At 40.3% G+C, this 13,295-nt stretch overlaps 1 protein-coding gene across 1 annotated transcript in view; it reads left to right on the forward strand.

The window, feature by feature from the left end:
• HECW2 (HECT, C2 and WW domain containing E3 ubiquitin protein ligase 2) overlaps positions 1-13,295 on the forward strand; it is a 225,521-nt gene that overhangs the window by 133,290 nt on the left and 78,936 nt on the right. The window contains exons 15-17 of the mRNA XM_036254150.1: positions 6,671-6,805; positions 10,006-10,108; positions 12,018-12,114. Of these exons, the coding sequence (XP_036110043.1) occupies positions 6,671-6,805; positions 10,006-10,108; positions 12,018-12,114 (335 nt within the window). The remainder of the gene's footprint in view (positions 1-6,670; positions 6,806-10,005; positions 10,109-12,017; positions 12,115-13,295) is intronic.

A 13,295-nucleotide genomic window follows, 5' to 3' on the forward strand; every position in this document is an offset into this window, starting at 1 on the left:
GAAGCTGATGGCCACAATTCACTGGGTCAGGTTCATCTCTGTGAGTAAGATGCAACTTAATATTGTGGGGTCTCAAGTGAATACCAAAAGTCTCTTGTCAGGATAAGTTCTGCACTTTGAAACATATGTTCTTTTTTTTTGTCATCTTAACCACTACAGTCATTATTTTTATGGCACATCTCTTCAGTTGCTTTCAAACAACTAATATCTTTTTGTGGTGGTTTCCTGGTTTAATCACCTCAAGTTACAGAACAATTCAGGTGGAGAAGGCATTAAACTCTAAATGTATACATGGCACATGGTTTTTAGACAATCTCTTGTTCATTTTAAGTTCATCATAAAAAGATGTTAGATAAAAAAAAATAACCCCCATAAATACACATAGAAGGGAAAGGGAAAGAATCTTCCTAGGATAGTGTACCTTTTTGAAGAAGAGAGGAGAGCAAAGATTGGTTTTGTGAATATATTTCTGAGTAAAATGCTAGACTCAGGAATCTTGAAGGAATTACCCAAATATGGAGATGGCCTTTGCCTTTTATTTTTAATGGTTATCTTCATGACCTGCAGTGCAAATATATAAAAAATATAGTCCGGCCAGTGTGGCTCAGTGGTTGAGCATCGGCCCATGCACTAAGAAGTCGCAGGTTTGATTCCCGGTCAGAACACACGCCCAGGTTGTGGGCCTGATCCCCAGTGGGGGCATGCAGGAGGTGGCCAATCGATGTTCTCTCTCATCAATGTTTCTGTCTCTCTCTCCCTCTCACTTCCTCTCTCTCTAAAAATCAATAACGAAAATTTAAAAATATATATATTAAAAAATATATATATAATACACTATTTTAAAATTTCATAGCAATGATCTTCTTCTACTCAACCTAAAATAGGCTGATTTGGAGAACTCTATTCTTGGTCTCCTATAGCAATGTGCTGGTAAATATTTAACAGCCAGCTCTCCAGGATAGGTGTGGAGGGCTGATTTGTAGCGTTTGCCATTTTCCATGGTGTAAATTCTACCACCATAGCCAATTTCACATTGCCAGCATCATTGTCAGCCAAGCCCACAGAATACCTTAAAATTTCTCATCAGCTCTCATGAGCCAGTACAAGCCATACCAGGATATCACTGGTTCTCCTATACTATTTCCAGCACCTAAATATCTCCACTCCCAACACATAAACTCTCTCTCCTTTTGCTAATATTTTTACATCTATAGACATTGAACTTATCCAGATCTACTAGCCAACCAGCTGTTTCCAGAACTCTAGCTTACAAACCATGGCTCCTGTTTTCTCTCTCAGCAACTTTCGATCTCTGATCCCAGCAGTTTAACAAAATTACCTTCTGTAACATTTTTGTGACTGATACAGATATCATGAAATATTATCTTCCTTCAAATGATCCAAGTGATGGAAAATGTTAGGATGACTTTTTTCTTACTTATAATAAACTGTATCATTAAGCCTTTTTCCTGTCTACTGTTGGTAATGGAGTTCTGTTCGGGATATAATACACAGAAAATAATAACATGTAATTCCGTACACTTGGGGAGATACTAGGGAGATCCAGGAGCTGAGAAGAAATGTATATTTTGGAGGGGAGAGCATGTGTGAGTAAATACAGTCTTTATCAAAGTTAAAGTAGATTGCACTGGACTTTTTTGAACATTTTCTAAGACCCGATAGAGTTGAAAAGCCAGTTAGAACAGATTCATTCCGCAATATTTGTAACTTACAAATTGTTGTCTTTTCATTGTTTCTGCAGCTTTAGAGAAAGAAAGAGAGGAGATGTGATGCTCTGTCTTTCTGTAGCATAGTTACAAGTGCTTTTTGTTTTATGTTGTTTACGTGGTTTTTTTAATATGGATTTCTGGTTTGGCAGAATGTTAACTGGAAACAATTTCAAACTTCTGTAACTTAGACTTGTTGAGCTTGAAGTTGGTATTTCTTCACAAATACTGATGGCCTTTTCTTAAAATAACAGAAGCTTAAAAAAAAAAAAAAGAATTGTGTAAAGAGAGAGTGTATTTTGTTTGGCCTCACTGAAATACCACTTGGCTCCAAGCAGCCCACGTTTCCTGACTGTGACCATGACCCGAAGTAGTGAGAGGGTAGACGTTTTCAAAATGAGACTTAAGTGGTGTATTTGCATTCCTTTCCATTTTTAACTGTGCTGTGCGTCTTAGTTGGTCCAGCACTGGGAAGCTTGAGTGAATTTCCTTACTGAAACTGAACAGTAGGGAATCTATGTTGTTCAGATTTGCTCTGCTAGTACTAATCTGAAAAAGACGCATTTTTTATTCAATTGCTTTTTTTTCCTGGAGTCTACATTCTCAACATACTGTTTATCAAGACAGTATTTATTAATACATGCAGATACTTTCATAAATAAAGTCAGGCGATTCAAGAATGGTGCCATAAAATGTGACCCAAATTTTCAGAAAAAAAGTGCTAGGTCAACTTCATTACTGGCTTGAACTAGTTAGGATATCCTGTGGGAAAGTGATCCACTTTCCTGACATAATTGATTTGTGTGCTGGAAATAGAAATGGCCAGCCTAAAATGTGCACAGGGGTTTCTCTGTGATTTCCTCGCAGCTTTAAAGTAGAATACATTTTTCACAACTCACCTGTGACCTGAGCAGTCCCCTTTATGTGGATGAAGCAAAGCACCAAGGACACCTGTCTAAGGTCACACAGTGGGTGGAACGAAGCCAAAATGCTTGCGGAGGAATTGCTTCTTTGTGCTGCGTTCTGTTAGTGCTCTAGCTGTGTGGTTTCTCCCCAAGTACTTGGCAGACTTAAAAAGCATTTGTAAACAATATACACATTCCATTTGACTCTGACACCGAGCCCCTTTGGGATCCCAGCAGCACCTCCTCCCCACCCACAGCCGAGCCGGCAGGTGAGCGGCGCCGCTTGCGGGGCGGGACCATTTGCTGCTGTGTCACATCAGTCGCAGCCTTTGCAGCGTTGAAATCGTGGTGAGCCCAGCACTGTGAGTGGCTGTTGTTGGCAGCCTAATTCAAAAAATACTTACATGCGTTTCTAAAATCAGCATTATGTGAGGTGTGAGGGAAGTGGGAAGAGCATAAAAAGGAAAAGACAGGAGGCAGAAAGCAGAATTGAAAGAAGGAGAAGATATATGAAAAGGAGAGAGAGGGGAAACAGGTACTTGCTTTTTGGGCTTTGGAGCCAGACAGAAAGACAGGTTCAAATCTCAGCTATAGGTTCCTTACTATATTTGTCACTTAAATCTGGAACTGTTACCCCACTGTATTAAAAGTGAATGATAATGAGATATCATCATTTATCAAATAATTAAAATCCTTACTTATAAGGCTGGTTGCTGGTTTATGCATTTTTCTGCGCTTTTAGTTTTAGAAAGACCATGTCTCCTTTAGGGCTGAGACTTCAGTGTGTTCGTTGGGATTTGGTTTGTAGCAGAGACCCAAACAATGTTTAATATACAAGATTTTATTCTCTCACATAAAGAAGTTCAAAGAGAAGAAGTCTAGGGCTTTTAAGGTGATTCCTCAGGTTGTGAGAGCCCAGGCTCCTTCCAGCTTTTTGCTCAGCCCTTCTTCATGTTTCAATATGGCTGCTGGTGCTCCAACAATCACATCCTTTTTTCAGGGAGCAGAATGGAGGAAGGACAGAAGCAGGGTTTGACCTTGTAAAATCACCTTCCATAAGGAGGTTTTCCAGAATAACCATGTGGCACCCTGTTTGTATCTCATTGCTCAACTTAGGCTGGTCACACATATCTACAAGGAGCCTAGGGAGTATAGTTTCACTGCTTCTCCATTTTTTTCCAAGCCTTGTATATGGACTATAGCAAGAAACATTGTGATCTTTGGGAAAGTGTCTTAGAAGTTAAAACTGTTATTATTAGTAATCATAATAGTAACTCACATTCAAGGGATCACAGGCACTATCTTCAAAAATTTATATGAACCATCTTATTTAACCTTACTTTGATGTGGGTGTTATTATCCCCATTTAACAGAAAAGAAATTGTGGTTTAAAAAATGTTAAGTTTTGCCCAAGGTTATGTCTCTAGTAAGTGGTGGAGCTGGAGCTCAGAACCAGACTTGTCTTTTTCCAGTTCTCAAGCATTTAATCACGACTTTGCCTTCCACTTCTCAAGATTTCCCTTGGTAATTTCTTTACGTCTACAATGGGATGTTGTAAAACCTTCTATCCTGGTTGTGGTTTTATAATCTTTAGCTCTTTACCCTTTTTACCCAATACACACACACACACACACACACACACACACACACACAGACACACACACACCCATTTATTTTTTTCAAATCTCTAAGTATTTCTGTGCTTATATAAAAGAATGTGCCTTTGAATAATTGAGTTGTCGTTCTGTATATGGTCAGGAGTCTGCATGTTAGAGTATTTTGGCGATTTAGAGGAGCCCTAAAAGCTATTGGTGATAACAGAGTGAGTAAGAAAGAGTCCTTACCCTCAAGGCATTTACAGGCAGTTTTTTGGAGAATGGATTTTAGACAAGCCTCTTAACATCAAATTATACTGTGACATGGCATGTGAATCACAACTGACCTAGATGTACACACCCATTTGTCCTTCTAATTACAAGTGTTTCATGGTTACCTCTAAATGGCCACCCACCCCTTCAAAACATTCCCAAGAAATTAGGTAAAGTAAATAGGCAATTCTATTTTAGTACTCCTTATATTTTACCCTTAAACAACATGGCTTATATTATTGTTTTAGTAAGAGAAGCTTAATCTTAATTTATATAAAGTAAATATGGGGTTAATTATAATACCTATTATTTTGAAATGTCCATTTGTAAAAATAATTCAGTTCCTAGTTTATGACATTTTGAATAGTGGCCAGTATATTAGAAACCCAAATCAAATGTGACCAGTTGTGACATTTGGACCAGAGCCTGCCAATACAAGCCTGTTTAAGGTTTATCATTGGTGGGTTGTTTTGTTTGTTTGTTTGTTTGTTTTACAAAACTAGAGAAGAAAGATGTTCCAGCTGACAGGTTAGGATAAAAAGAGTATTACCCCGGCATGTGAGGCTGGCGACATGGTCTCTTACAAGACTTTCATTTATCCAGTCTTTGTTACCTGGAAATCAGATACTGAGAGAAGGAACTGGCAAGGATTCTCATTCTGTTCATTTCTCTGCTTTGCTTCCTAGTGCATCTACTACTTAAAGTTACTTCTTTACAAAAAAGTCATTTTTTTTCTTATTTGGAGCTACCTACAAATTATTTCCCCCATTTCCTGATTATGTATATACAGAAACCGTTTGTTTCATCATGAGAAGGGGATTTTTTTTGATATGCATCTGCACCTGGGATCTGCCTAGATGTTTAAGGTACTTTGTTAACTGAGCTCCATCAGTTTGAAAAATAAGTTCTTTTTTGCCTAGACTATTTGGCCTGTATCATGTGTCCTGACACTTGATTTATAGGTAATGAGTCTCCTGGCTCTCCTAACAGTCCCTTTTATCTTTGATGACCTAATTAACTTTATCTGATCTTGGAAAACTTATATTTTCTAATTGTCCTTGGGATCATGGGCTTCATTATTACCTTGAGTGAATTTTACTTTGAAAACTTATACCATTTGGCTCCTAAGGATAATGATCAATAGCACTGGGCAGACCTCTAGAATTAACAAAAGGAATGAAAAAGAAGTCTTCTCTCCATTGGATGCAGTCCTTACTGCAACAATGAGGGAAGTGGTTTATGCTCATTCATGATTTCATGTCACCAGGGATTCTGCAGTAAACACAATAGACGTGGTTTCCTCCCTCTTATTACATTAAGGGGGAGAAGTGTTTATTATGAATGAGGAGACATGTTTATGTAAGAAATCTATAGAGAGAACTTGAATGGCTTGCCCAGAGTCATTGTATCTGATAAAATTTGTATGAATGTGTGATTGATGACTAAACTGGAAGGCAAGAAGGAAGGGAATTTGAAAGTCTTGGAAAACTGAACAGAGAGTGGAGTGTTTTTTCTACAGATAATAAGCAGCCGGTAGAGGCTCTGGATTGGAGCGGTGATGTAATCCAAGTGCATAGAAAGAATAATCCTGATACGGAGGTGTCAGTTCAGTGAATTAGGCTAGAGATGTGACGACTGAGAAGCTATGAATACTTGGATGCACAAGAGAAAGCCCTAACATAATGGGATGGTAGTCAGGTTGGGACAGGGCAAAAAGAGGAGACACTGCAGTGGGAAAATGGGGAGGATTGGGTGGCTGACCGCACGGAGAAGGAATCAATGGTGTTTGAAGTTTCAGATGATCGGAACTTTGTAATAATTTCGGATAGCAATACAAGCTTAAAGGGCATCAGTTAAGAGAAGCCTGGATGTCCAGTCGTATGACTGCTTTCCAAGATCATATCTTTGACGACAATCTCTCAGAGTATTTCCTAAAATCAGGGACAATGTTCCTTCCTGCTCTCTTCATTCTGGACCCGATCTAAGCATGGCTTTCTCTGCTTTGGTTTTTCCTGAGGGGCAGGGAGAAATCCCCATGAATATGTAACATTAGGAGAAAATGGAGCTGAGATCTTTACTCAAAAGTGGGTCTTTTCCTGAACGTGCGAAATGATGGGTCAGCTAAGACAAGTGTGTGGCATGCACTGACATCGAGTGGATTGTTTTCCAGGCATTTTTTGTCGACCACAACTCCCGAACCACCACTTTCATCGACCCGCGGCTCCCCCTGCAGAGCAGTCGGCCCACCAGCGCGCTGGTGCATCGGCAGCACCTGACGCGGCAGCGCAGCCACAGCGCGGGCGAGGTGAGTGCCGGCGGGCTGCTGGGGTGCGGGAGCCTGGGGCGCGGCTGCGCGGCCTCGTCCCTCTCGGTTTGCTTTGCTGGTTTGCCTTGGAAATGATCGCTCGGAGGCTGAAAAGTGCTGGAATGTTGACAGGGCTTCTTTGGAGACACCTGGAGCCTAACCGACAAATTTGACAGCACTCTAGATGAGGAAAGATGGGCAAAATTAGAGATTTTCTTAAATTCAGGGGATGGTGAGAGAAAATGGATAATGCAATAAAATGTTGAAGAGGGGGTGATGAGCCCCTTTGCATACATAAGGGCAGCTTCACAAGAAGAAATGAATGTAACCTTTCGTCGGCTAAAATTCGGTAAAACGTAGGGAAGTGTAAGTGAGGCTTGATGGTTTCGATTACAGTCTTTGGCCAAGGCTATGGGATGTGGCATTCTGCTAATATTCTTTAAAATTAGGATACATCTGAGAGCTGACTTATGTACTCTAAGTGTGCAGAGGAAATGGGTGGCATTAAGAATGACTGAAATTAAGAATGACTGAAAATGGGTGGAATAAAGAATTACTGTGTTATGCTGTACTTTTTGCTGGTTTGCAGTGACCCATGGTAACCACATGAGGGCTCTCTAACAGCCTAGCCAAAAAAAAAAAAAAAGTAATCCCTTTCTGCTTCTCTTTTTCTTTAGAGGCTTAAATAGAGGAAAGGAATGTCTTAGGTCAAATTTTTTCTCCTTATATGGATTTATGCTTTGAATAGATAGCATCACTTAATATACGTTGTTTCTAATAACTCCCTTAGAACTATTTAATTAAGATTCTTTTCTTGCATGCGTTTTCCACATCTAGTGCATACCAGATTCTCAGTATTATTTGGTAGGTCAAATATTTTTGTAGCTTCTATTATAAGAAAAAATTATGAATGCAATAAATAACTAGATTTGATACATCAAAATCCCACTCTTGGCATTTCCCCTCATCATTTACATATTTGCTCTAATGCAGCATGTGTGTTTGCTGGTTGTTAAGTGCAAACACAGAAGAGTATACTTGAGAAGCTCGTATAAAAATGATCTACTGTAGGATGAGGTATCCACAAAAACATTTATGTTTTATGAGCAGCTAATAAATCTCTGCCTTGCCGTCCTACAAGCCATTAGTGGTGAAGTAGATGATGCTAACAGCATTCATCTTAAAAGCAGAACAGACTCTCACCTTTGGACCTTGTGCATGACATGTAGCATAATTAGGGCCCTGCCTGACTGTATCACATGGCCAGTGCACTTTAGCCACTTGTCTTATCTTGACTTCACTATACGAAGCTGACTGTTCGGTCTGGTCAGGACTACGTGCAAGAGATTAATAGCTATCCTTACATTTTCTTTCACCCCTCTGCCCCAGAATTGGAATTGATTTCATGATCTAGTAATAACCTGTTGTGGGAGAGGGATCCCAAGGTCCACATTAAAACTTGAGTGAAGATTTCTGTTTGTATTGATGGAAACTGAGCAGCAGAGCAGAGATACCCCATAAAGACTGAGCATTTGGGGCCTGCGTTGTTAAACCCTTGAGGAGATTGTGTTTCCTGGCACCCCCGTGGGAAGTGTGCCCTTCCTGCAGCGATACGCACATTTTAGGGCTTGCCTACCATCTGCCCCTCTGGTGTGAAGACGTGGGGTGTCGAGGAGAAGACCTTCAGCTGTGCTGGGGAACGATGACAGGAGGGAAAGTATATGGAGGTGGGTTGAAATGGTAACTTCTGTGACTGACAAAGGAGATGTAGTTAATGACTGAATCTTCCCAGACAGTGGCTGACTTCATTCCTCAGAGCCAATAACTCATGGGATGCAGAGCGAGAACGTCCCAGTCCCTAACCCAGTCCCTCCAGCCACTCTCCTCTACTCATTTAGCAAACACTCCAAGTAGTAGAAATTTTGGTATCTCTTCCCTTTGACAGATTAATATTTACCAAACACCCGCACTGTAGCAACATGGTGTTTGTTGTGAGCGATACAAATAAATAACCCATGTTCCTGTCCTGTATTCTTAAGGAGAGAATAAAGGAACCTAACGATAATACTGGTGAAAAAATATGAGTGAGTGACAAATGCTTTATAAACTGTTAGAAACGTACACCAAGTGCCATGGGAGCTCAGAAGTCACATTTCATCTTAGCTTCAAGGGCAGGGAAGCCTTCACCAAGGAGGGGCAGTTGAACTGCTCTTTGAATTCTTGAAGGATAAGCGAGCCTTGTAGGGTGGGGATGACATTTCCAGTTTTAGGGCCTTTAGAAAAACCCTCACCAAACACCTAACTGATGCAATATGGTTAAATGGTTGTGAGGATTTGAATGGGTAGGAGTAGACGCTGTATTTTAAAAGTACCAGTTTATAAATCCAGTATGGTGTTTTGCCTTTTGTTCTCTTAACACTCTTGTACTGTTCTACTGTTGTCTTATAAGATGTCTGTAATATGGGGGGTGAGGGGGCTGCTAAAACAATGTCAGAGTTTCCCTGTAAGAATATTTTTTGTTTGTCTACTTGTATCTATGAGTTTCTAAATCTATAATAGGCACCATAAATAATTCAGTTCAGGGCAACCCTAGTTAGCTCCTCCACACCTGCTATGATTAGCTCCCTGGTGTGGGAGGTTCAAACCAGAAAGAGCTGTTGTGCTGGGTGCTCTAATAGGCAAGTAAGATTACTTCTAAGGAGATAATATACCAACTCAGAAACCCACACGAAGGCTGCTACTCAACCCCTCCTCTGCTGAGGCAGGGAATTCCCTGACCTGCCCTGGCCAGAAGAAGGTCTGTCCTGGCCCTGCTTGGATGTATTTTGCACTGCCCAGGTCTTTTCTCTGAGTGTATTGTTGCAGGTTTGTGTTCTGCCGAGGTAGAAGTTACTCCCGAGGAGCAGGTCTGCTGTTTAGCTTCTACAGCCCCAATAATTGTAAGCATATGGCAGGACTCCTGTGCCCCTCTGTAAATAGTCACTGCCCCCGCCCCTCCCAAGGACTTGGATGCCCCTCCCCCTGCACACAGCTCTGCAGCTACAGCAGAGCTTTTGAGACTCTTGTGTCAGCTCCTCTACTGATACCGGTTGGTACTTACCAGTGCTCGTTGTCAAATATTTTGAAAAACTTGGCTCAGGGTGTTGATATAAAGCACTCTAGGTCTTGGTGCAGAACATAAACGATGCTTGTGTTTGCAGGTAGGAGAAGATTCTCGACATGCGGGGCCACCCGTTCTTCCCAGGCCCTCGAGCACGTTCAATACCGTCAGTAGGCCACAGTACCAGGACATGGTTCCAGTGGGTATGTAGTTGTTTCTTTGCTTGTCACTCAGGTGCCCCACGCCTTCTGTGCTACTGCCCCACTGTCCGCCTGCCGCTTTCGCCCTGGACTGAGAAACTTCCACTTTCCCCCAAGAAATGTATTTGAATCTCAAAGCGGTTACATCTTGTAAAATCCTATACGATGAGACTTTTTAATATAGCTCGACCATTTCTGAGCCAAGCTATTACATTAGATTGTTGATGTTACAGGAAAACAAGTTGTTAAGGCAGCTGTTTTATGTGGTCATTTGAAATGAAGTATTTGGACACACATATACCTAGTATGCGTACAGGAACGCTCGGGGCAGAATTGCAGTGGTGTGTGAGCCTGCAGGAGCCTCCGAAAATACCACAGCAACGATGCACCTGCTCAAGGGGATTTTTTGGAGCAAATTTTGGAGCAAAAATTTAAAATAAAAATAAATGAAGGTGGGCAAATAGGTCTAGTAACGTGAGTTGCTACTAAATGATGAAGGTGAAGCAGATCAGCTGTGAAACCCGGACACCTTGAGGCAGGTGAAGGGACAGACGGTGTGTGTGTGTGGGGGGGTGCCCTATGGGCCCCTTGCTCCATCTTAGATTTGAAAGGCTCTCCATTTGTCTGTTTTTTTCTTTAAAATGTTTACTTTTTTACAAGCAAATCTCTACCATGAAATATAACGTAATGCACATGGCCTAAAGACGTTTGACCTACACTGGATAAGCAGGAAGCTTGGGTGAAAGTAAACAGTCTCTGCTTTATTATGCCATTACTCAGGGTATACTAAACACTGCACATAGAATTTTAAAGTAGTGTGAAATTTGTGTTCAGGAAGTTACCTAGTCTCTGATTGTGGATGGAATGTAAAAGCCCATTGATAAACTTCAATTGTAAAGGTGGTTTTATTTTTGATATATGCTGAAATGTGTGACGAGGGACATTTTGAATTTGATAATGGGGTTTCATGTTAGCAAATAGTATTTAAAAATTTTTTTTATTTATAATGAACTAAAATGTATATGTATAGGAAGCACGATACAACTAAATTTGAACTGGCAGATGTCTAGAGAATTGTATTTCTTTTGTTTGATCATTGGTTATTTTAAATAAGGCATCTTTCTTCATTATATTTATGAACACAAGAGCATTGACTGAACTAGGATTTCTGATGTTTGAGAATTTAGACACTCGGTTCTGTTATTTAAATATATCTATATTTTCTGATTATAAATAAGTATAATCAAAAGGAATCACCTTAAGTAAATAAACTATTTTTCTTGACAAAAGAGGTAATAAAAGAACCCTTAATAAATTTAAAGTAACTATTTCAAATTTTTTGTGGACATTAGGCAGCCTTGACTAAGATATTAATTTCTCTTTTAACAAATAATTGATGATGCTGACTGTGTCGTAGCTGTTGATGTAGTTGGCTTGCTAAAGAGCTATGTGTGGCTTAATGACATTTATTTCCACATAGAATTGGGGACTGGTTTGTCCTCTGCATTTTGGTAGTAGCTGCTGTTGGTGACTTGTTCTGCCTCTTTACCTCTCTGCATGGCTGACACTTAATCAGAAATAGGTTTCTGTTTCTAACAGTTGCTGATGAAGTTGATTCTGGTAAGCAGCAACTGAAAATGATCATATCCAGAATCTTGGTGATCTCATCTTGCAATCTGGTGACAAATACGGCTCATCAAATAAGCTTAATGAATACCGCAGTATGTCCCACCCGATAGAACTAAGTCCAATATTCATGTCACATGATGGACACAAACAGGAATTTAAGTATCTGGAGTGGCTTGAGTACCAGGAATATTAACTAGAAAGCAGATTTTTAAAAGTTTTGATTTCTAGGCACAAAACCAAAACCAGATTTTTAAAAATATTATTATATTTTCTGATTTTTCAGCTTATAATGACAAGATTGTCGCATTTCTACGCCAACCCAATATCTTTGAAATTCTACAGGAACGTCAGCCTGATCTCACCAGGAATCACTCACTCAGGTAACTGTAATGTGGGTATTTGGTTCAAGCGGTGTATGCCCCAACTTCTAAATCCTCAGTAGCCGTGATAATTGTCCCGGAAATGTACTCTTTCTTTCTGGTATCTTGTGTACAGACAGTTTATGTCATCAACACCAGGTCACTGTAGTCCTGGCTTTTCTCTAGTAAGTACAAGGACTGAGTAAAATTTACTGAAGAACCTAGAACCTTCTTTAAAAACTATAAAACAAAAAGAAACAAAAATTCACAGCCGAGAATCATCCTAGATGTGCAGATTATAATGAAAACAAGACACTAACCTTTTTGAGTAGCTTGAGGAAACAAAAGTAACATAGAGTTTATTGAATTGAAATTCATACAATCCTAGTCTTGGTGTTCACATTTTTCCATAATAAAAACACCGTGTGACCCAAGGAGGGAATCCGATGCTGCCGTCAGTGCAGCATCCCCCGCATGGACCCTTTCTTCCAAACAGTGCTCAGTGCACCATACCTCAAGCCGGTTTTACTTTCCTGAAAGCATGCTGTTCCTTTTCCCCGGGGAGATTTTCGCTTCGTGTACATTGGGCAGGGAATTTCTTGCCTTCAAAACTCGATGCAAGGGGCCCCTCCCTGAAGCTGTCCGATGTCACCGCACACTCTCCGCTCGTGGTCTAAGCTGCTATTCTTCAGCCTCAGTGTAGAGATGGAAAGTGTGTGAGTTAATGCTGAAAATCTGCCATCACTCAAAGCCCGTTTGGCTTACCTGCCACGGTTACTGGTAGAAATATGTTTGCCCAGTTGGTGCCATCCTGACCCACAGCGGTGGTTCTCAAATACTTCTCTACTTGGTTGTGCCAGCTGTTTTTGTTAGGATAATCTGGGCAGTTTTATAAAGTACAAAATGCCAGTTCTCATCGCCCCCAACTCCTCTCCCTTCTCTGAACTTACACCCCCTAATCTTCCATGCCCTGCCCAGAAATTTAATTCAGGAGGTTTGGGGTAGAGCTCAAACGTTAAATTTTTTAAAAACCTCTCTATATATTTTCAATGGCACAGCCAAGTTTAATAAGCTTTGGACACTAATTTGATAATTATGTAATGTATTAAGCTGTCCTTCATACTATTTTTGGTTGATTACATGACTTTTGTGCTTTAATTAGACTTTTTCATCTTTATGCTTTATTTTCAGTGAGCTTATAA

The sequence above is a fragment of the Molossus molossus genome, unplaced genomic scaffold (genome assembly GCF_014108415.1).
Source record: "Molossus molossus isolate mMolMol1 unplaced genomic scaffold, mMolMol1.p scaffold_m16_p_11, whole genome shotgun sequence".
Classification (NCBI taxonomy): Eukaryota; Metazoa; Chordata; class Mammalia; order Chiroptera; family Molossidae; genus Molossus; species Molossus molossus.